At 37.9% G+C, this 19030-nt stretch overlaps 2 protein-coding genes across 3 annotated transcripts; one reads left to right on the forward strand and one right to left on the reverse strand.

Moving 5' to 3' along the window:
• The first annotated feature begins 1946 nt into the window (after positions 1–1946).
• bglapl (bone gamma-carboxyglutamate (gla) protein, like) lies at positions 1947–3708 on the forward strand. Of its 2 annotated transcripts, none has more exons than XM_037760932.1 (4): positions 1947–2093; positions 2204–2566; positions 2682–2796; positions 3030–3708. In XM_037760932.1, the coding sequence occupies exons 1-4, from the start codon at positions 2033–2035 to the stop codon at positions 3130–3132; spliced, it is 642 nt and encodes a 213-aa protein (XP_037616860.1). In that variant the 5' UTR covers positions 1947–2032; the 3' UTR covers positions 3133–3708. The 2 variants fall into 2 exon arrangements, with proteins under 2 accessions (XP_037616860.1, XP_037616869.1); XM_037760941.1 differs by having other exon boundaries at positions 1948–2093; positions 2685–2796.
• Positions 3709–7928: 4220 nt separating this feature from the next.
• slc34a2a (solute carrier family 34 member 2a) lies at positions 7929–18584 on the reverse strand. Its single transcript, XM_037764064.1, has 13 exons — positions 18561–18584; positions 17386–17449; positions 16282–16392; positions 14691–14819; positions 14167–14310; positions 13926–14037; positions 13113–13305; positions 11771–11866; positions 11559–11679; positions 10417–10584; positions 10207–10323; positions 9746–9870; positions 7929–9557 (listed from the first exon to the last, which is right to left on the reverse strand). Exons 1-13 carry the CDS (start codon positions 18582–18584, stop codon positions 8991–8993), a joined length of 1971 nt encoding a protein of 656 aa, XP_037619992.1. The 3' UTR covers positions 7929–8990.
• Positions 18585–19030: the final 446 nt, after the last annotated feature.

The raw sequence follows: 19030 nt of genomic DNA on the forward strand, positions 1-19030 counted from the left end.
AACTAAATGACTCGTGCCCTAGAAGATGGGCCACAGGGGAAGTGCTATAAAAAATTAGAAAAAAATCAATTAAAAATCAACACAGAAACTGTTTTGTGACTTTAAAACAGGTGTAATGTGTTCTCTCTTTCAGGAAACTGCAAGATTTAGGGCCTTGCCGATAAACTCAGTATTATATTTGACATGTGAGGATACCACATCACCTAATATAGAATAAGATAAGCTGTTTATCTCTACAGTGTATAGTGTTTCTCGTATAATACGTGCGTACCTGTGCATGTAAGTCTTCCAGTTTCGGCTGGACAAACAGGAAATGTGTGCAAACCCACAACAACAGTAAATGAGAGTGAGCATTACTCATTGTCTATATCAAGTGATTTCAAAGCCAAGATGCAACAACAAAAAAGCAGAAATGCACCAGACACTGTGTTTCCTGCCAATTGTTTTCTCCTACTGAGTCTCCCCCACGCACTGAAATGCATCCACAAAAATGGACACTGGACCAGACATTGAAATTACACGGCACACGGTCCAAAACAAATCCCTGACACCAGGAATAACGCTAGACTTTATGAAACACGAAGGGACACCAAGGTCAGGCTGCAGCAGCACTGAACTTCTCACTACATGATAGATGGAGCTGTTTGGGGGCCCTCTGAGATATATATACGTGAAGTGATATGTGTACATAAACTTTTGGTTATCAACTCAGTATTTAAGCTACAATATGGTTTAGGACCAAGCTGCGAACTCCAAATACCTTTTTTTTTTTTTATCTTAACCCACAGCTGAAGCCACACTTTAACTGTACTGCACAAACAGAAAGCTGCATCCAAACCCGCATGCATAATGCTGCGCATCGAACACATATGCTGCTTATATTTAGCTGTATATCTGCTGAAATACATCAAGCGAGGCTGCGTATTGGGCCACTGGTTGGCTTTGGTAAACCGTGGCCGTGCCTGGATCTGGTCAGGAGCTGGACCAAGATGGATCTGTAAATAGTGACTGACTGCGGTTCTGGTGGGACTCTGCAACACTCTAATTAAACTCTGTCGCATAATGAGGCTCACTGCTGTTCCGTGTCACTCGATTAGTAGCTTGTGGTCGGCTCAGGCTATAGTTTGGGGTTTGTGGGGGTGGAGTGTAGCAACATAACAGCAAAGGAAGAACTGGCAAACTTCATGTTGAAGTATCAACCCTGCAAACGGGTCTCCCTGATTAAAATCTAATCACATTTGAAGGGTATTTTATAGAGATCAGTAACACCACCCGGTTTGGACTTTCAGGGGTTTGTTGTATTATTTATACTCCAGTGATGAGGGGTGTGCATTGAAAGGAATTTAAAGGGTATATACAGAATTGGTAAACACGACGAGTATAAAAATGATTCGGTTTGACCTCAGAAAATGATTGACAAGCAAATTATGGCATTTTGTTGGAGAAAATATTATAAAAAATACTGTTCAATTTACAAAAAGCCAGAGAGATCCACTATTTTAAGATGTCAATTCAGTAATTAAATTGATCATTTATCTATAGGAGTTCTTTAGAAATAAAGGAAAGAAAGGAGTGTGTATATTTGTGTGTGTGCATCTTGGAAAAGGGGAATCCCCTGAAGTTAATGTCTTTCCCCATGTTACTCTGTTTGTCTTGGATTGGCTTTAATGTCAAGTAAAGGCTGCATACATAGTTATGTATATGATTAATACTGTACAGGGCATGCACTGTACGTACAACTGAATGCCAGGAATACTTGTGGCCGTGTAAGTCTGTGTGCGGGTGAATGAGTTTTTGGACGCTGTGCCAGGGCTGCGTGGGTGTTAAGGGGAGCTTTCATGACAAGTGGAAGCGGAAACGTTGACATTTGACTCCCCAGCCAATCAGAGGGTTATCTCTGGTTCTGACAAGGGAGGTGGACTTCAGTATATATTGACCTGGAATCGGGGGAAAAGAAACAGAAGTCATCATCGAAGGAAAGCTAAGAAGAGCAAGCAACTTGTCTATAGCGTGAAACCAACTACAAGGCATCATGAAGACACTCACTCTCCTCTCCATCTGTGCTCTTCTGTCGGTGTGCTGGTCCATGGGAGGTAAGATCAAACTCCTCTCATCCTTGCTGTGATATTGACCTCTATGTGATTTGGATTAATGTAAGCACCTACAGTGCATCTATAAAAGTGTTATTTTCTGTGATCCCCAGCTATTGAACCAGAGGTTGTCGTGGACGATGCTGCCGCCGACACAGCTGCCGACCCTGCGGCTGACCCTGCGGCCGACACTGCGGCTGCTGACCCCGCCGCCTCCAGTTCATCCTCTTCCTCCTCCTCCGAATCGTCCTCCCAGTCCGACTCCAACTCTTCCTCAGACTCTTCAGCGTCCGATTCCAACTCCAGCTCCGACTCGTCCTCCTCCTCCTCCTCCTCCTCCTCCTCCTCCTCCTCTTCCTCCTCCTCCTCTTCTGAATCTTCTTCCTCTGAGTCCTCCGAGTCCTCCTCAGCATCCGACTCTTCTTCCTCTTCTTCTTCATCCTCCTCATCTTCATCAGAGTCAGCCAGTGATGAGGGTATGCAACTTTTTTGTCTCCAGAAAGAATCTTTGCATGGTTTCAGAATTACTTAAAGTTTGACTGTAAAACAAGAAAATTCAAGAGAGTTTGATTTTGTGATGTTTGTCAAAAGCAGCCGCACCCACAGCCGCAGCAGTTGAGGTGGTCATGAAGAGAGACCTGGCCGCCGTTCTCCTGAGGAGAAGAAGAGCCCCAGCTGGAGAGCTCACCCTTCTGCAGATGGAAAGGTACGGTTATTTACTCTATTTGGATAAAACTGACTCACTAAGCAACAATATACGTTGCACAGCTATTGTTTGGCTTGACCTTTGCTGCAATTCCTTGCTGCATAGTTCCTACCTAAGGTCAAATGATGGTTATACGTTAGTCTGGTGCAAAAACACAACTCAGAACTAAATCTAAGTTAATTCTAAGAGATTTTAGAGCCCTTCTAACCTCTTTTCTCTCCTCTGCAATGCAGCCTGAGAGAGGTGTGCGAGGTGAACGTCGGATGCGACGAGATGGCCGAGACTGCAGGCATCGTCGCCGCGTACGTCGCCTACTACGGACCCGTCCCCTTCTAAGATAAAGACTCCTCTTTCTTTCATCCACATGAGAACTGTTTTTTTTCCTATCATTTTGTAATAGAAAGGTCCAACAACTCCCCTGAATCCAGACAAGGAGCAGACAAACAAAAGAAAAAGAGAGATGAAAAGGGTTTTGCCCATGTTATGATGCTAGATGGAGATTTTTATTAATCCTTGCACAAGTGACCAGCTTTAATGGTACTGTATGAAAAAGGCCTCTTCCAGGCTTTCAGAGAGAGGCACATGGAAACACAAGCCTGTGAAGTATGTAGTAGTAGCCCAAACAAGATTAAATTATTCTTTACGTCTGTAGTATAATGCAATGAATGGTGCTAAAAATGCAGATGTATTGTATCTTAATGTATTGATGTTTTTATGTTGTGCTTTAGTCTTACTTTAACTAGTAGTTCTAGTAAGTAGTGGATGTAGTAATGAGGTACTGTAGTTTTAGTAGTAGTGTATTGGTAGTGGCAGTGTACAGTGTGTGTAAAATGCACATCAGTTATCTGTAATGACTGTAACCACAAATTGCCTCTGGGTTTGAAAATAATAAATTATTTTGTTTTGTGGAAATGTTGTTTTGTCCTCAATCACTAAAATGTTATAGCTGATGTAAGGAATGACATCATACGAGAAATGCAGAATTGGGTGATAATATCCTTCGGGTTCCTCTCTACGAATGACACCTTCCACATACAAGTAGTCGTGTAATGCATTGTTCATCATATTGATTATAGCTGCTTTAATGCTGGCTAAGATATATTCTGCAGATGATTAGATTCTCTTTCATACATAAACATGCAGAGTACAAACTGCATCATCATATTTGCCACTAGATGACAGTGTTGGTCAGTCAAACAGGTTTGAGCAGATTGAGTCAAATTGCAAATGTCCCCGCTGTGGGACTAATAAAAGATTATCTTATCTTAAGTGTTTTCAGTCCACAAGTCAGGATTTAATCATATTCAATTGGGATACATGAAAACACTCTGAAAGGATATAATACAATACTAATCGCATTGCCAACAGAAATTCAGTGTAAGAATTATATATATTTACCCTATATTTTACGGATTTCCCCTTTGAAAGATATATAAGTAAATTATGGTTACAGAAATCTTGCCCATGACCGGCAAGTAGGAAACTTGCATTTAGTTAAGAGGGAACATACAATTATATGGAGAGGAAGATGGAGGAAATGGTTCATCATGAAAAACAAATTTGAGTGGACGTCCTTAATAGAAGTGATTCTAATAATTCTGCACAGTGAAGCTCAAACATCCAAGTGAACTAAAAAAAAAAAAAAAAAAGCCTCATTCTTTCTGTTCTTTTCATTTCTTAAACCAGATGTTTAAGATTCAAATATTATGCCTCAATGATGACAAAGCATTTATGGGAACAGATAAGATTAACAGCGTGTAAACCTCATCAGCGGGTGTTCCCTCTGCTTAATCACTGAGATTGGTGATGTTATACAGTAGCAACGACGACACACCCTGTCTGTCACGTGCTGGGATGCCATGACGCCGAGGATGGGTGCACCATTTTATCATTAACAGAGAGAGACCACGCACTCTGGATTTTCTCTGTACACACAGAGATAGAGATAGAGAGTCCAGGAGCTGATTACACCAGCTTCTTAAGTTCAACATTAGCCCAGTTATAATAAGTGGAACCAAGTGGAGATTTACGCATCACTAAATTAGAACAGGTTGCACCACACAAACTTGTTCTGATGTGGAGATTAGAAGCTATAACTGACAGAATAACGTTACGCTAAATAGATGATTCAGTCAGAGTAAAGAGGTAAAACACATCTGACCTGACACTCTATACATTTATTAATGATGTATACTGAGAAAATCTTAAATTTACATTTCACAAAATATCACAACTACCTCAAATTACATTAACTTACAGTATGCCAATAATGTTCAATAACATAAGCGTTATTATCATAATAAAAAAATACTTCATGTTAAACTACAATCTCTGAAACATACATATTTCTCCATTTATGCATTTATAATTAAAACACAGTGATGCCTACATTCACAAAACCCCTAAAACTGTCATTTTTGGAAGTTGGTTCAGTGACTTCCTGTTTACATTTATGTATTCATTACATATCTGATTGTTTTTGATTGGACAACGCCACAGATATTGTTAGTCTTTAGAAGAAGAAGTCTTTGCTAGCTGAGACATTCATTAGGTTAGATGGTGCAACCTGGTTTAGTAAAACTAAACTAGTTTGAAAGTTTTCTGATCTTCTTTACTTTTTTTAATGCAACAATGGAAAATACTTTGTCACAAGTAAAAGTCCAAGTTCATTAGCATACATAAGTAAAAGTACATTAGTATTACCAGGAACATGTAGTTATGTAAGTTATCAAAAGTGAAAGCACTCTCCTGGGACTGATATATTATTATGCAGTATATTAGGTATCATTGTTGCCTAAGTAACATTTTACTGTCGTAACAAGGTGGCGCTGGTTTTTAGTGTTAGTAGTGTTTAGTCCAGTGGTTTCCAACCTTGGGGTCGGGGTTGGGACTGAAAGATTGAGGGATGATTAAAGGAAGAGAGGAGGGAAGAAATTGAGAAATATTGGATTATTTTACCTCTTTGGTCCCTGAACAGTTAAATGAAACCAGAAAAGTTTAGAGGGGAAATGTCTCTTTGGTGAAACTGCTAACAACTTAAAGACATCTGAAAACAAGGGGCCCCAACAAGACCCTGCTTTTTTTGTGAGAGGTCGCAAACTAACAAGGTTGGGAACAACTGGTTTAATATATAATGATGCGTCGTATTTTATAAGCATCATATTTAGTTTTATGTCAAATCTTAATCTGAAAAGTAACTATAGCTGTTAAATAAATGAAGTAAAATGTACCATATTTCCCTTTGAGATGTAGTGGAGTAGAAGTATAAAGTTGCATAAAATGGAAGTAACGCACAAGCATATTGAATTTGATGCATTTATTCCTCTATTGTTTCACACCATCAACCTTTCTGTACCAGCTATAGCACCCGTAAATTTAACACCTACAATAGCTGCAGTTACAGAATACAAGTTACTGAGCTTCCTCATTAGTGTTTTCACAGTCAACAACATTAAACTATAGCAATATAGTAGCATAGTAGATTATTTTTATAGTTGCTTTAGCCAGAGGACTTAAACACTATACTGTCCATTTAGTGAGATGTATTGTAAAGTACCTCAAAATGTACTGAATGTACATATTTACTTTGAGTGTCAGTTGATCATGTGGAAAGTGTCTCGTGGTTGTCTGTGCAGTTTGTCACAGTTGTGCGCCCTCGATATTGACATATTGATAATCCATGTCATGTTGTTTGCACAAGGTTTACTGACATGTGACAGTATAGCGGTCACCACAACAGTTTCCTGGATACTGATTGTGTTCCGCGCATACACTTAAAAAAAGGCTACAGAACAGTCATAAACGTGAACCAGCAAACTACCTGACACGCTGGAAGACAGCTCACAAAAATATTAATAATACTGATAATGATAATAATGATGTTGATAAAGTTTATGATACTTTGAGATATGGAGCACGTTTGTTGAACTGTACACTCTCAACTCTTTTTCTTTTATCATAATTGTTCACTCTCAACATGCTTTAGTCATAAAAATCTTCAGATAAAACTTATAGGAGAGCAATAAATAGTCTCTTATCATACTAATTACACAAGGTTTGGCTAATAAGGGAGGTTTAAAATGATGAGTCTAGTGGTTTCTGCCAGGTGAGTATAGAACAACGTTCAATTAGGTATCATTTTTAATCTTTTATTTTCAAATGTTCATATAGGTAATATGGAAACACAAAATACAGCTCAACATTACACATCAAAAGTTAAAAACATTTAGTTAGATGCACATTCATCTCATTTCAAACTACATATTCCTTGAATACAATTATCCGTCTCAATTACAAAATAATTTTTACACCTTAAAACGATGTGATAAGGATCTCAATGTGTCTTTTATACACAGTTAAAACAAGATTTTTTTGTTCTCTGTAAATAAATAAAGGATGGAACCTGGTAGAAATGTGGAAACATGATGAGCATTTTTCTGAATAAGTCTGTGGTTTTGTGCAGATGTGATCCTGACAGACTGTCTCTACTCTACTGTATATTAGTGCATAAAGGCTATATGGCATCCTCGGGAGTTTTCACATGTTAACAACATGGAATATAACACAACCTTTGCATTAATCTGCTCTTTCAATTCTGTTCGCTATGAACGCCAGTTATTGATTTTGTTCAGCTTTAGATTACATACACATAAATTTCATAATTTTAGTAATTTCATTAATCATAAAATAAAATGCTATATTTGAAAAATGTTAAATTGTGATTTATCCTTTTATGCTATCTATGTGGCAGTTTATTCAGCCTATTATGGCTAAAGTTAGAAACTCAAATACTAGGATAAGGATAATAATAGGATAAGTCTGGTGATATTCTATATTTTTCTTCAATTATTCCTTCATGATATAGACCTCTTCTGTTGTCCAACAAGACTAACTGTGCGTTCCAACACCCATACTACCATACTTTCATACTACTACTATTTGCATGCAAGAAAAATAATTTGTATGTCCCAACACAGAAAATGTCAAACCCAGTATGACAAAAATACCAGGATGTTCTACTACATCCTGTTGCATTTTGCAGCTGTGCTTTTCTGGCTATTCTGACCCACAATCCTCTGCGCAGCGGATATGTGAGCAAGAGGGTCAAAGTTCAAGGCACACTGTTATGACGAAGTAGTATGTCCCAATTGTATGCATACTGCATGCAACAGTAAGAGCAGCTGCAGTATGTACTTGAAGTAAAAAGAAAATGTATGTGACTTGGAACGTAGCCCTACTTTCGAATGTTGACATTTTAATATTTGCTAATTAGTAGGACGGGCAATATCACTTAAACTCAATATCACAATGAATTTTTAATTTACCTCGGTTACAATTAATAAACAATTTCTTATTGAATATACTTGTGCACAAGATTTTCTGTCGTCACAGTTGAATTCTTATTAAATCTTTGTGCTGAACAATAAAAAGAAAATCATTGATTAAGTAGTTAAGAACACTTTGAAGTATTTGCTAAAACTGGAAAATCAAACTGCTAAAAATGCATGCTAAAAACAATTAAAAACACATGTGAATCACACCGTTGCACTGGGTGACAAGTCCCTTCATCATGATGAACCTGGGCACTGCAGTTAGTTGTTAGTCGATCCCACATACACCATCCTGCTGCCGGAAATACTCACTAAAATACTATTAATCCGCAGCTGAAAATAGTCCCCAACAAATGCACACTTTCCTTCTGTTTGAGTAACGTTTGCTGTAAACTATAAAGCGCCCAGCTGTATTATTATTTTGCCTCTATAAAAATTAAACTATATGTTTTGTAGCTATTTTTAATATTTACGTCTTCAGCAGGAGCCAACTGGCTTGAGGCTGAAAGCCACGAACAGGGTAAGGAAAGTCAGAAAGTTTACTGAGAGATGGACTAACGCATTGTGCATTTTGTAATTGTGCATTTGTTGACAAATACAAAAAAAAAAAGAATATTGCCAGCTTTATCCTTTAAAGGCCACTTCAGTTAACACTATGCAGCTGAAAGTCCAACACTTTCCTGCATGTGTTATTTTCTTTGTCTGGCTCTTGATACCCAGAGAGTTGGAATTCCCTACATAACCATTTCCCATCTCACACTAAAGTAATAACATAAATATTACGGAAATTTGACAGTTTTGCCTAAATGTGTTTGGTCCTTCTGCCATGACCAGTCACACTATACAGTATGTATATATAAAATCTCAAAGCCGGGTCATATTCAGGATTTTTAGCTCTAAATTTATCTCATTTTCCACCTCCTTCTCTGCACTCATTGCATGGTTATCATACGCCTCTGTGTGGGATTTCTTGTTATTTTCTACAGATTCTTTCTCTCTGGGTTCTTGATTGTCAGCGGCAAGCTGGCAGCATTTGCAGCAGCAACAGCATTTGGCGGTAATTACACCAACCACTTTGTCCCAGGGAACCAGGGAGTGGGCCCAGAGAGGGAGGAAGTCCCAGGATCGCAGTGCTGCAGGCAGACACTCGGGTTTCCGTTTCTGCAGCACGTTGATCACCATGATGATGATCAACATGACGACCAGAGGTGCACCCACACCCACCAGTACCTGCCAGCCGCCCAGCGAGAGGCTGAAGACGAAGAGCGGCAAAACGAAGAAACAGAGGATGATGTAGACGGCAGCAAACCAGCGGTAGGAGGCGGTGATGTTCCCCAGGCCTTTGGCCAGCCGGATAGGGACGCGGGTGAAGGGGATTGGATACCACAGAAGGATGCCAGAGATGTTGAACAGGAAGTGCACGAGGGCAATCTGGAAACAACATCAACAAACTTTATTGATATGTTTCAATCATTATTTTTCTCCTCATAAAATAAAAAAAATGTTTTTAACACTTTTACCTCCACCTAATAGTTTTTATATCTCCGAGAACTCAAAAGAAATTCATAGACAACATATATTATTTCATGTGTTCACGTTTCTCTGTGTGAATTACTGACCTGTAGAGCATTAGCCAGTGTGTCTCCAGGACTAGCCATAGCCGCCAGGATGGCTGTGGTGGTTGTGCCAATATTTGAACCCAGAGACAATGGGTATGCTCTCTCTATGCTGATGACACCAATACCTATTCAAACAAATGGGACACAGATTAAAATACATGTTTTCACACCGTCTCTCTGCCTAGGAAAGTACTTGCATTTATTAGCTTCAAGTCTTGCTAAAAAAAAGGGATAAAAACATGTTTGTACATGTTTGCACATTTTATGCCTAAGATGTCTCAAAGCGAGAAGAACAAGATACATAAACATGAAGAAAAGCAGAATCAGTCTATTTAGGGGCATTTCAAGTACAAAATGTAAATACAAATGAATGAATGGCATGATGAAATGAAGATTAAAATGAAAAAAACAGAGATGAATGAAATGGGTGGATGGAAGGATGGATGAATGATTGACCTCACCAACAAGTGGAGTAATAGCAGAAGTGAAAACCGAGCTGCTCTGCACAATGAAGGTCATTCCAGCTCCGACAAAAATGGCAATGTAACCTGTGACCCAGCCGAATGGAAAAGGGAAATCTGCACACACAAACAGACACACAACACTCATGTACTACTCACCACCGCAATCACACTCAAATCATTGCACTTGAAGTGTGCAGTGCTGCTCACCGGTGTTGAGGATCTTCTTGATGACTCCGGCCACCTGTCCTTTCAGCATGGAGTTGAGCAGCTTGACGATCAGGATCAGGCAGGAGCAGAGCACCAGCAGAGACAGAGCCAGCAGGATCAGACCCACGGCCAGGTCAGGCAGACTCACATTCACAAAGAGATGCTTACCTGTGTGTGGACACACAGAAACACACACATGAACATTCTGCAGAAATGACACGATATGGATACAATTTGATGATGGCTTGTATCCTTCTTGTTTTAAAAGGTACAGTGTGTAGGATTTGGTGGTATCTAGGGGTGTGGTTTCAGATTGCAACCAACTGATTACCCCTGCACTCACTCCTCCCTTTCCAAGACTGTGGTAACGTGAGCTGCCGAGTGCAAAACTTCCTTATAATAACACTACTTTAGGAGCAATGGTTTTGCACTCGGCAGCTCACGTTAGTTTCACAAGCGAGTCGGAGAACTACAGTGGCCTTCAGGTAATGTAAAAAAAAAAGAAGCTCTCTATGTAGATATGAAAGGCTCATTCTAAGTTAACGAAAACACAACGATTATAGTTTCAGGTGATTACTATCACTAATGAAAACATAGTTATGAATGTTATATTCCATTTCTGCTAATAGATGTCCCGAAATGTTACACACTGTTCCTTTAAAGCTGCATTAATGATTTTTTTTCTGGCCACTTGAGGGCAGAAGAACTCTACAACAACCTGGAAAACACAAATTCATGTATAGTATCACTTGATAAAGTTGTTTTGATTGATGTGTTGCTAGATGCTCCTCACTTTTTGCTCGAAAAAGCCGTCTTCTGCTGTTGAAAATCGGGTCAATAAACCCAAAACATTGAACTAAAAGAGACTAAAAAGCTCCATCAAGGCAAAGATGATGTTACAGTCCCTGCATAGTTAAGCTGCTTGATTAGTTTAAACACTTTTGCCATGCTTTGTGAAATGGCATTTAAATTTATCTTATTTATTACTTAATCTATCCATCTGTCTATCTATCTATTCACCCATCAATCTATCTACTATATGTGGCCATGTACATCATGGTGAGAAGAATGTACAGATTACAGTTTTTGCATTGTTACACACACAAAAAAAAGACTATAAATACTATTAAAACTGGTCTTACATTTATGGACATTGTATGTTTCAGAAATGTTCTTCAGTGTGGAGGTGTAGTTGCCATCGACCCAGCAGAGAGACGGAGACGTGCAGTTCTCTGGACCAGGAACTGTGACGTTCATTAAGGTCTGAAACACAACATCAGTTTGACAATAAAGATTTTAATCTTCTCGATGTTTTTGAATATTTGGTACGTAGCCGACATGTTTTTGGTCTTACTGTGTTGGTGAAGGTTTGGCACCATTTCTTGACGAGGCTCTTATTCCTGGCTTCTGGGTCTCCGGTGGCAATCCCACTAATGACAGACTCATCCAACTAAATCGGAGAGAAAGGACAGAAGGTGCAGAAATGTAAAACCATGACAAAAGATATAATATAGTATCTTATACTATTCAAACACAAGATATATGTCTAATACTGCTTCATGGTTCACAATTCAACCAATTCACCATTTTGAGCTAGAAGAAGCTACTATGGAAGTTCAGCAGTGGCCTGTATAGATAACACCAACAATTGCGCAATAGCTTCTGTATCAGCCCGACTACTGTAACACTATATTCACCAGTCTGACAACCAGTTAACCAGTTAATCACACTAAAATGACACTCGTTGGTGACAGGTTCAACAGACTTAACCCTGTAGCTAAATGAGTGCTGTTCTGTGCTTTTTATACTTGCTGGACATTAGTGAGGCAAACTCCAGCCTTCTTTTTTGTCTTTGGTTCAGTGCAATGCTTTCTTCCACCAATGTATGGCTAAACTGGGTATCACAGTACTGTCTTTACAGATGGGTAACATGTGCATTAAACACAGTGTTGCATGAAGCAGTTCTTCTGGATTATGTTAAATTTTGTAGGCGGTTCTGATCTTTTGCATAACGTATAATATAATTTGCATCTTGCATTTTTGATCTGCAAGTGAAAGGTTAGAGGTTTGTTCTGGGCATAAAATGAGATGTAACCAGATGTTGCCAACTGAGGTCAGCTAAATTTCAAATGGTGTTAAGATAAAGTCTTTCAGATATTTGTAGCAACAATCACATCTAATAGAGACAGAGCGCAACGCGTCATACTCTAACCCTCTAAACAATTGGTGCCACAATATGCAACCAAGGGCTGAAACACTAACAACATGCCCGTAGCTAGCTAAAAACATCAGATTTCAGCATGTCAAAGGACTTTTTTTTTGGTACCTTGTGGAGTTTTTTTATAAACAAAGTAACAAAAGTAATTTTCTTCCTCATAAAACAATTGCAAAGCTGATTTGTAATATTTTAAATCCACGTCTCATTTCTAGCAGTTCTTCCTCCCTGCCATCGATGGCGCATTGCTGTGTTTCTTTACCACCAACAACTGTCGCAGAATAATGTGAAACCAGACAGGATGACGTGTGCGTCTTTGTGTGCGTGCAAAATACAACCTAAATAGTACATTGCTCTGTAGTGCTGCTAGTGCTCAATATCTCCACAGGGTAGCTTTAATGTCCTAATAACAAACATTTTCTTCAGATTTGAACAATAAAGGTAGTTTGCACAAGTAACATCATCACAAATGACATTTTACCTGTATAATTGACTCAGTGAGGATATCAGTGATCACATTTAACAGGTCTGGGGCCTCTCCACTCTGAATTTGGAAAGAGTCGATGATGAGCTTGGTGACCTCATACAAATAACCGGTGGCGACCTCCAGAGGCAGCAGCACCAGCACAGAGAGCCAGTTGAAGAAGTCGTGCACTGTGGCCCCTGCAAAAGCCCTGGGTACATTGTGAAAGAAGATAGATAAATGCAAAGTAAAAATGACCGTTGTTCTTTCTAATGGGAGCTACATCATTTTGCTAAGTCGTCTAGTAAGTTAACTGGTAAATAAATCTATTCATACAGTATTAATTAGTAATCAGTTTCAGATAAACTTGAGGATCATACATTATAGGTTAAATATGCAATATGTGTAAGTTTTAGGAAGGATTTCATTTTGTACATTAGATATTGAAGATTTAATGGGTTGTAAATGTATCCTGACCTATTGCCACGAGCCTAAAAGAGGTCTGTTTCCTTAGTTCATCAAAAGCTGACATTTTGGATATGTACATGTTTTTCACAGACAATTCTGCAATTAAAGTTGTGTTACTTAAATGCTGAACTCACTGCATGTGCTGCTCTGATGCATCTGTAGTTGGAGGTGACCATTACAGCAATAAAAGATGATTCATCAAACTCAGATAGTAGATATACTGTAGCACTATGCCCAGATTACCTCTGCATATTCTTGTAGTTCACAGCAGAACACAATGTTCTCGAGAACATTTCTGTGGGCTTTCTGAACTGCAGAGAAAGGGAGGCAAAGGACGCAATCCATCAAATACAAAATGATTACCTGCGAAAGGTGCTGCGGTCACCAGCCTGCGTCATGGCGACTAGTGTGTTGGTGACAGAGGTGCCGATGTTGGTGCCCATGATGATAGGAACAGCCAGCTGGACCGTCAGCACTGCCAAAACAAACACAGGTGTCCTTCATCATCAGTCCTCCTCCAACACCATCATCATCATTCATGTATTCTGTGCAGGGATGTGTAACTGTGTGTTTATTTGTGTGAAGAGTAGAAGCTCATACTCACGTCCAGAGGAGACCATGCTGACAACTATGGAGGAGGAAGTGGACGAGCTCTGAACCAACAGGGTGACCAAAACACCGATGACCAGGCCAGCCAGAGGGTTGGACAGAATTGAGTTGTCCTGAAAGATGTCTCCTGCTGCTTTACCTGGACAAGGTGAACATAAGGGAGCATGTGCATATTCAAAAAATGCTTTTTTCCTCCTCTTCAAAATAGTATGCAGTGGACAGTGATTGGATAATATATAAATCACTGTTTATCATGGTGCTTTTGTATGTATTAAGGCAAAGACTTTTTCACAGAAGACATTTTGACATGTCACAGTAGAAAAAGTGTGAATAATAATATTAATGCTTCCGTTTCAGGGCTGACTTACTGGGACATTTGAATAGAACAAAGCCACTCTTAATGTTATTAGAAACTACATTTCCAAGTCAAAATGTCTGCAGTGCAAAAAGCCAGCATGCCAGTTCCATGGGTCATCATTACACCCACACGTGGCTTCAGACAAGTGTTGCCGCGTTTACCTCCAACGAGCTGGAATGCTGAGCTGAGGACGTCGAGAGAGCAGATGAAAATGTAGAGGAAACCCAGCAACAAGATCAACTTCCCCACCGACAACAACACCTTCAAAACCTTCCCTCTGGTATCCAGAGCTGGGACAAAGACAAGAAATGAATGGGATTAAACAGAAACAAAAAAAGAGAAAATGTTAGTTTTCAAAGATTTCCTTTATGGGCCTTTTTTACGGCCGACATTTTCATTTGTCATAGCAGGAAAAACACAGCTTAAGAGATTTTAACAATTTGTTCTATGATGTAAAATACGTCAGTTAATATCCCACTTGTGAATTTTGAAGCCTTTATGTGTTTTAAAAAAGGCAGTTGCTAACAAGTGGCTAAATGAGACTACTAAACGTCATCATGCCCACTCGTCTGCCTTTACAGCCTCGTTGTAAATACGTACCAAATATATAATATAATATGTACCAAATATTCAAAAATACGTCATCCCTGAAGCACTTTATACCATAAACAATGGCTCGGTTACATTTAAGTGTATCAGTAGGCCATGTCAGTGAGCCAGCATCCAAAGTAGTAGGACCCTGGAACTGGTAAAGCTAAATTGTTTGCATCCCTTATTAATAGTATTAATCACACCAGTGGTTTTCCTGCTTTGAAATATCAAAATATCTGCCATATAAAAAGGCATATTGCACAGCCCAAAGAGTTGCGAGTCATAGGAAACACTCTGTGCCTACAGTATGTTGTCTGGCTACTGTCTCATTACTGTTTATGAACTCAATGCTTTCTAAATAATCAGATCAATAACACTGATTTGATTTACTGTCTATCTAATGAGGTAATGATGTCTTCAGCCAACTACAGTGCTGATAAAAAATATCAACCGCCTTTGGAAATGTTGATGTTTTATTGTTTAACAACCTTGAATCAAAGTAAATTTAATGTGGCTTCTTTTTTTTTACACTTTTTAAAGCCAAAGGGAAATCTACAAAGTTATCTATATTAATTACAGGTATAAAATACATGTTTGTATAAGTATTCACCCCTTTAATAGGACACACTTAAAAGTGGTGCAGCCAGTTGGTTTTAGAAGTCACATAATTAGTTAATAATTGTGTGTAGTTGAAGAGTTTCAATGACTGTAGTACAAATACATCCATGAAAACAAAGGAATACTCCAAGCACCTCTGCAATAAAGCCACATTAAACTTATTACTATTACTTTGATTTGATGCTGTTAGATGTTAAAACATGGAGGAGGGGTGAATACTTTTTCACTGTAAGAAGAATTGTTATACACTGAAGACTTGTTATGCTGTATATACTATGAATGTATTAATAGCCTAGGAGATGTACAGTTATGCGCTTGTTTATTTGACTGCACAGTGTACTTGACAGCTCCTGTGTGGTTATGTAACAATATGGGACACTTTATCACATCTTCATTAGGCTATATGTAATCCATCAGTAGACATGTAAATGTATTACTTACTGACCATGTATATCTAATCAGGACACACATGTTCCTTTAAAGTACGAGGATCAGACAACACTGAACTTGTCCTGGTAATAATGTTACGTTAGAAGCCCTCACCTGACCAGGGGACCCCGGTGTCCTTCAGCTCCGGCATGTCCCATGGGTCGACGTCCTCCGGCTCCTCTTCAATCAAAGCCACAGTGGAGTGTGCAGGACTCGCTGGGACCTCTAAGATAAAAAGCCTGAATGCATTTACTGTCCTTTTTTTTATACAACTAAATTACATGTAACTGTTATCTAAATTCGTTAACACTTTATAATAACCATCATTTATAAATGGTAAATTGATAGAGTTAATTAAACTTAGTTAATAGTTGTTTTACTGTTAACAAACAACAACATGATAATTAATAATGTTTATTCATTGTTAGTAATGCTATAATTTATATTATTTTAACAGTTTATTGTTGCACACATTATGACATTTTTTATACTATATATATATATATATATATAGTATAGAAAATGTATTTGTTAATGATTAAGATATTATTTTTAAACCTTAATGACATTTGTTTTAAAACATCTATAAACATTACATAGATAGATATTTGTAACACATTGTTAATAATTGGTTTGTAAACCATCTAAAAACATTATTTGGATGGCTATTATAAAGTTACAACTAATGATTATAATACCTTGTTAAATGGTTAATAACTACTTTGTAAAGCATCTATAAACCATTATTTAGATAGATAGTTAATATTTTGTCAATGGTTAATAATTGATTTCTGGTCCATCTATCTCTGTAAAGTTTATAGATGTTTTACAAACAATTTCTTAAAGATTTACAAATCATTTGATAATCACTAACAAATACTTAATATAAAATGTTATAATGTGTACAACTATAAACTGTTAATAGTTTACTAATGTAATCAGAATGCAATTGTTATCATCTCTTATCAGCTATGATACAATACATAATTTATGAACTAATTATTTCATATTACACAAACGAATGATAAAATAACATAAATTATAAGATTACTAATAATTAATTAGGCATATTAATTATCATTTCATTGTTTGTTAACAGTAAAATAACTATTAACTAAGTTTAATTAACTGCCAGTTTACCATTTATATATTATTATAAAGTGTTACCCTAAATTCATCAATAGCCCTCCGTTGCATTTCATACAATATGAAAAATACCTTTGCTCTTCTTTCCATGTCTCTCATTGTGGTCTTCTTTGCCATTGGTTTGAGCAGCCATTGACTAAAGAAAAATAAGAAAAAAAGATGGATTTAATTCTAAAATGCTATATATTTATTGTGGGAAAATGCTCCTTAAATGTTGTTTGTCTCTATTTAAATGTCCCAAAGGATTCTTTCTTGGGACTGTGTTGAAATTAACACATTTTTAAGAGATTGCATTAAATCAAATATGCCAACCTGAATGTTTGCCTCATACATTATAATGGTGGTTGGCATCATATCGTGTCATCAAATTTAACAGACATCAATTGTATTTAATCCATCGACTGTCAGGGCATCAGGTTCATCAATACCACACATACAGATAGAGACACCCACACACACACACTTTCCCTCACATGCCAGAGTATTGATCTTATCGTCACATGGTCCAGCTGCAGTAAAATTCCATTCATACAACAGTACGACACAGAAAGAAACCTACCAGCTAAATGGATATAAAAAAGGTGTTACACTTGGACTTAGATCTATTAAATCAGTTTGCTATTTGAATTAATTTATTAACTATTGATACAATTCTTATATATAAATGTACTTATACTATATCTTATGTTTAATTCACCAAAGCCCTGTTTTCTATAGTTACTTATGTTTCTAATAATATCACTACACAATTTTATTGAACATTCATTTTATGTTTCAGTGTTCAGACAATCGTTACCAAGCTTAATGTCATATCAATATTAATACAGCGTCTCTACAAGACTTTCATTCGCCTTGATCCTTTTTGTCACTACGAGTGCGGGCACACACATACTTTGTGGTCTGCTTACAAGCTCATCTATTTAATTTGTAAAAAAAATATACTTTAAGAATTAAAAATATGACTTTGTACATTATAAACCATAAGATACCTTCTTGTGTTACTATACTACCAGTAAAATATGATACCATCATAATAGTAACAACACAAATAATGGCATCATGAACAAATCTTAACAGTACAATGAAGTAAAATCTTAAAAATAATAGCAATAATACATCATATTTTGTGTTTACCCTTTAGGCATATGGGCTTTAAAGTTTATTCAAACTAAAAAAAACACTAAATTCTTATTCCAAAGTTTTGAGGTGAAAGCATACAGATCAAAAGAAGCCATTCTCGTCCTCACCTGTGGCAGGCGTAGTGAGTCCATGCTCCCTGTGTGTACTGAGCTCACCTGGGCCTCAGGTTTAGAAAGGCTTCCTCCAGGCAGGTGGAGTGAAAGGTTGGAAGGGGTGGGGATCCGTGGAGGGCAGAGGAGAGTGTGATGTGTAGCGTTCACATCACCAAGGGACACCTCCGCCTCATAGATAAGCACACCTTTCAAACCTTGAGTAGTCTTACCTGAAACTGCAGCAATCTCTCTCTGCAAGTTGTGTCGCAATCCAACTCACATGGTACCTGATAAGTCTTGAGTTAGTGTCTTCACCTGCACCTACACCTGCTGTTACTAACCTGTATACCTCACCTAAATACCTTACTGGTTTTACACCTAAGATTCATATAAAGTTCTAGTGTTTGTTTGTCTGTTTTGCAAATGAGTCCATCCATTTAAAGCAGAAAAACTCCTGTAATTGCCTAATCAAAACTACTCTACAG

This window comes from Sebastes umbrosus, chromosome 3, assembly GCF_015220745.1.
Source record: "Sebastes umbrosus isolate fSebUmb1 chromosome 3, fSebUmb1.pri, whole genome shotgun sequence".
In the NCBI taxonomy this organism is placed as follows: domain Eukaryota; kingdom Metazoa; phylum Chordata; class Actinopteri; order Perciformes; family Sebastidae; genus Sebastes; species Sebastes umbrosus.

Coding starts and splice junctions, on each gene's coding strand:
- bglapl (XM_037760932.1), top strand. CDS start 2,033: ATGAAGACACTCACTCTCCTCTCCATCTGTGCTCTTCTGTCGGTGTGC. Junction 2,567..2,681: donor AGAGTCAGCCAGTGATGAGG/GTATGCAACTTT, acceptor GTTTGTCAAAAG/CAGCCGCACCCACAGCCGCA. Junction 2,797..3,029: donor ACCCTTCTGCAGATGGAAAG/GTACGGTTATTT, acceptor TCTGCAATGCAG/CCTGAGAGAGGTGTGCGAGG.
- slc34a2a (XM_037764064.1), bottom strand. CDS start 18,584: ATGGACTCACTACGCCTGCCACAG. Junction 14,038..14,166: donor CAGCATGGTCTCCTCTGGAC/GTGAGTATGAGC, acceptor TTGTTTTGGCAG/TGCTGACGGTCCAGCTGGCT. Junction 9,871..10,206: donor TGCTATTACTCCACTTGTTG/GTGAGGTCAATC, acceptor TTGTTTGAATAG/GTATTGGTGTCATCAGCATA.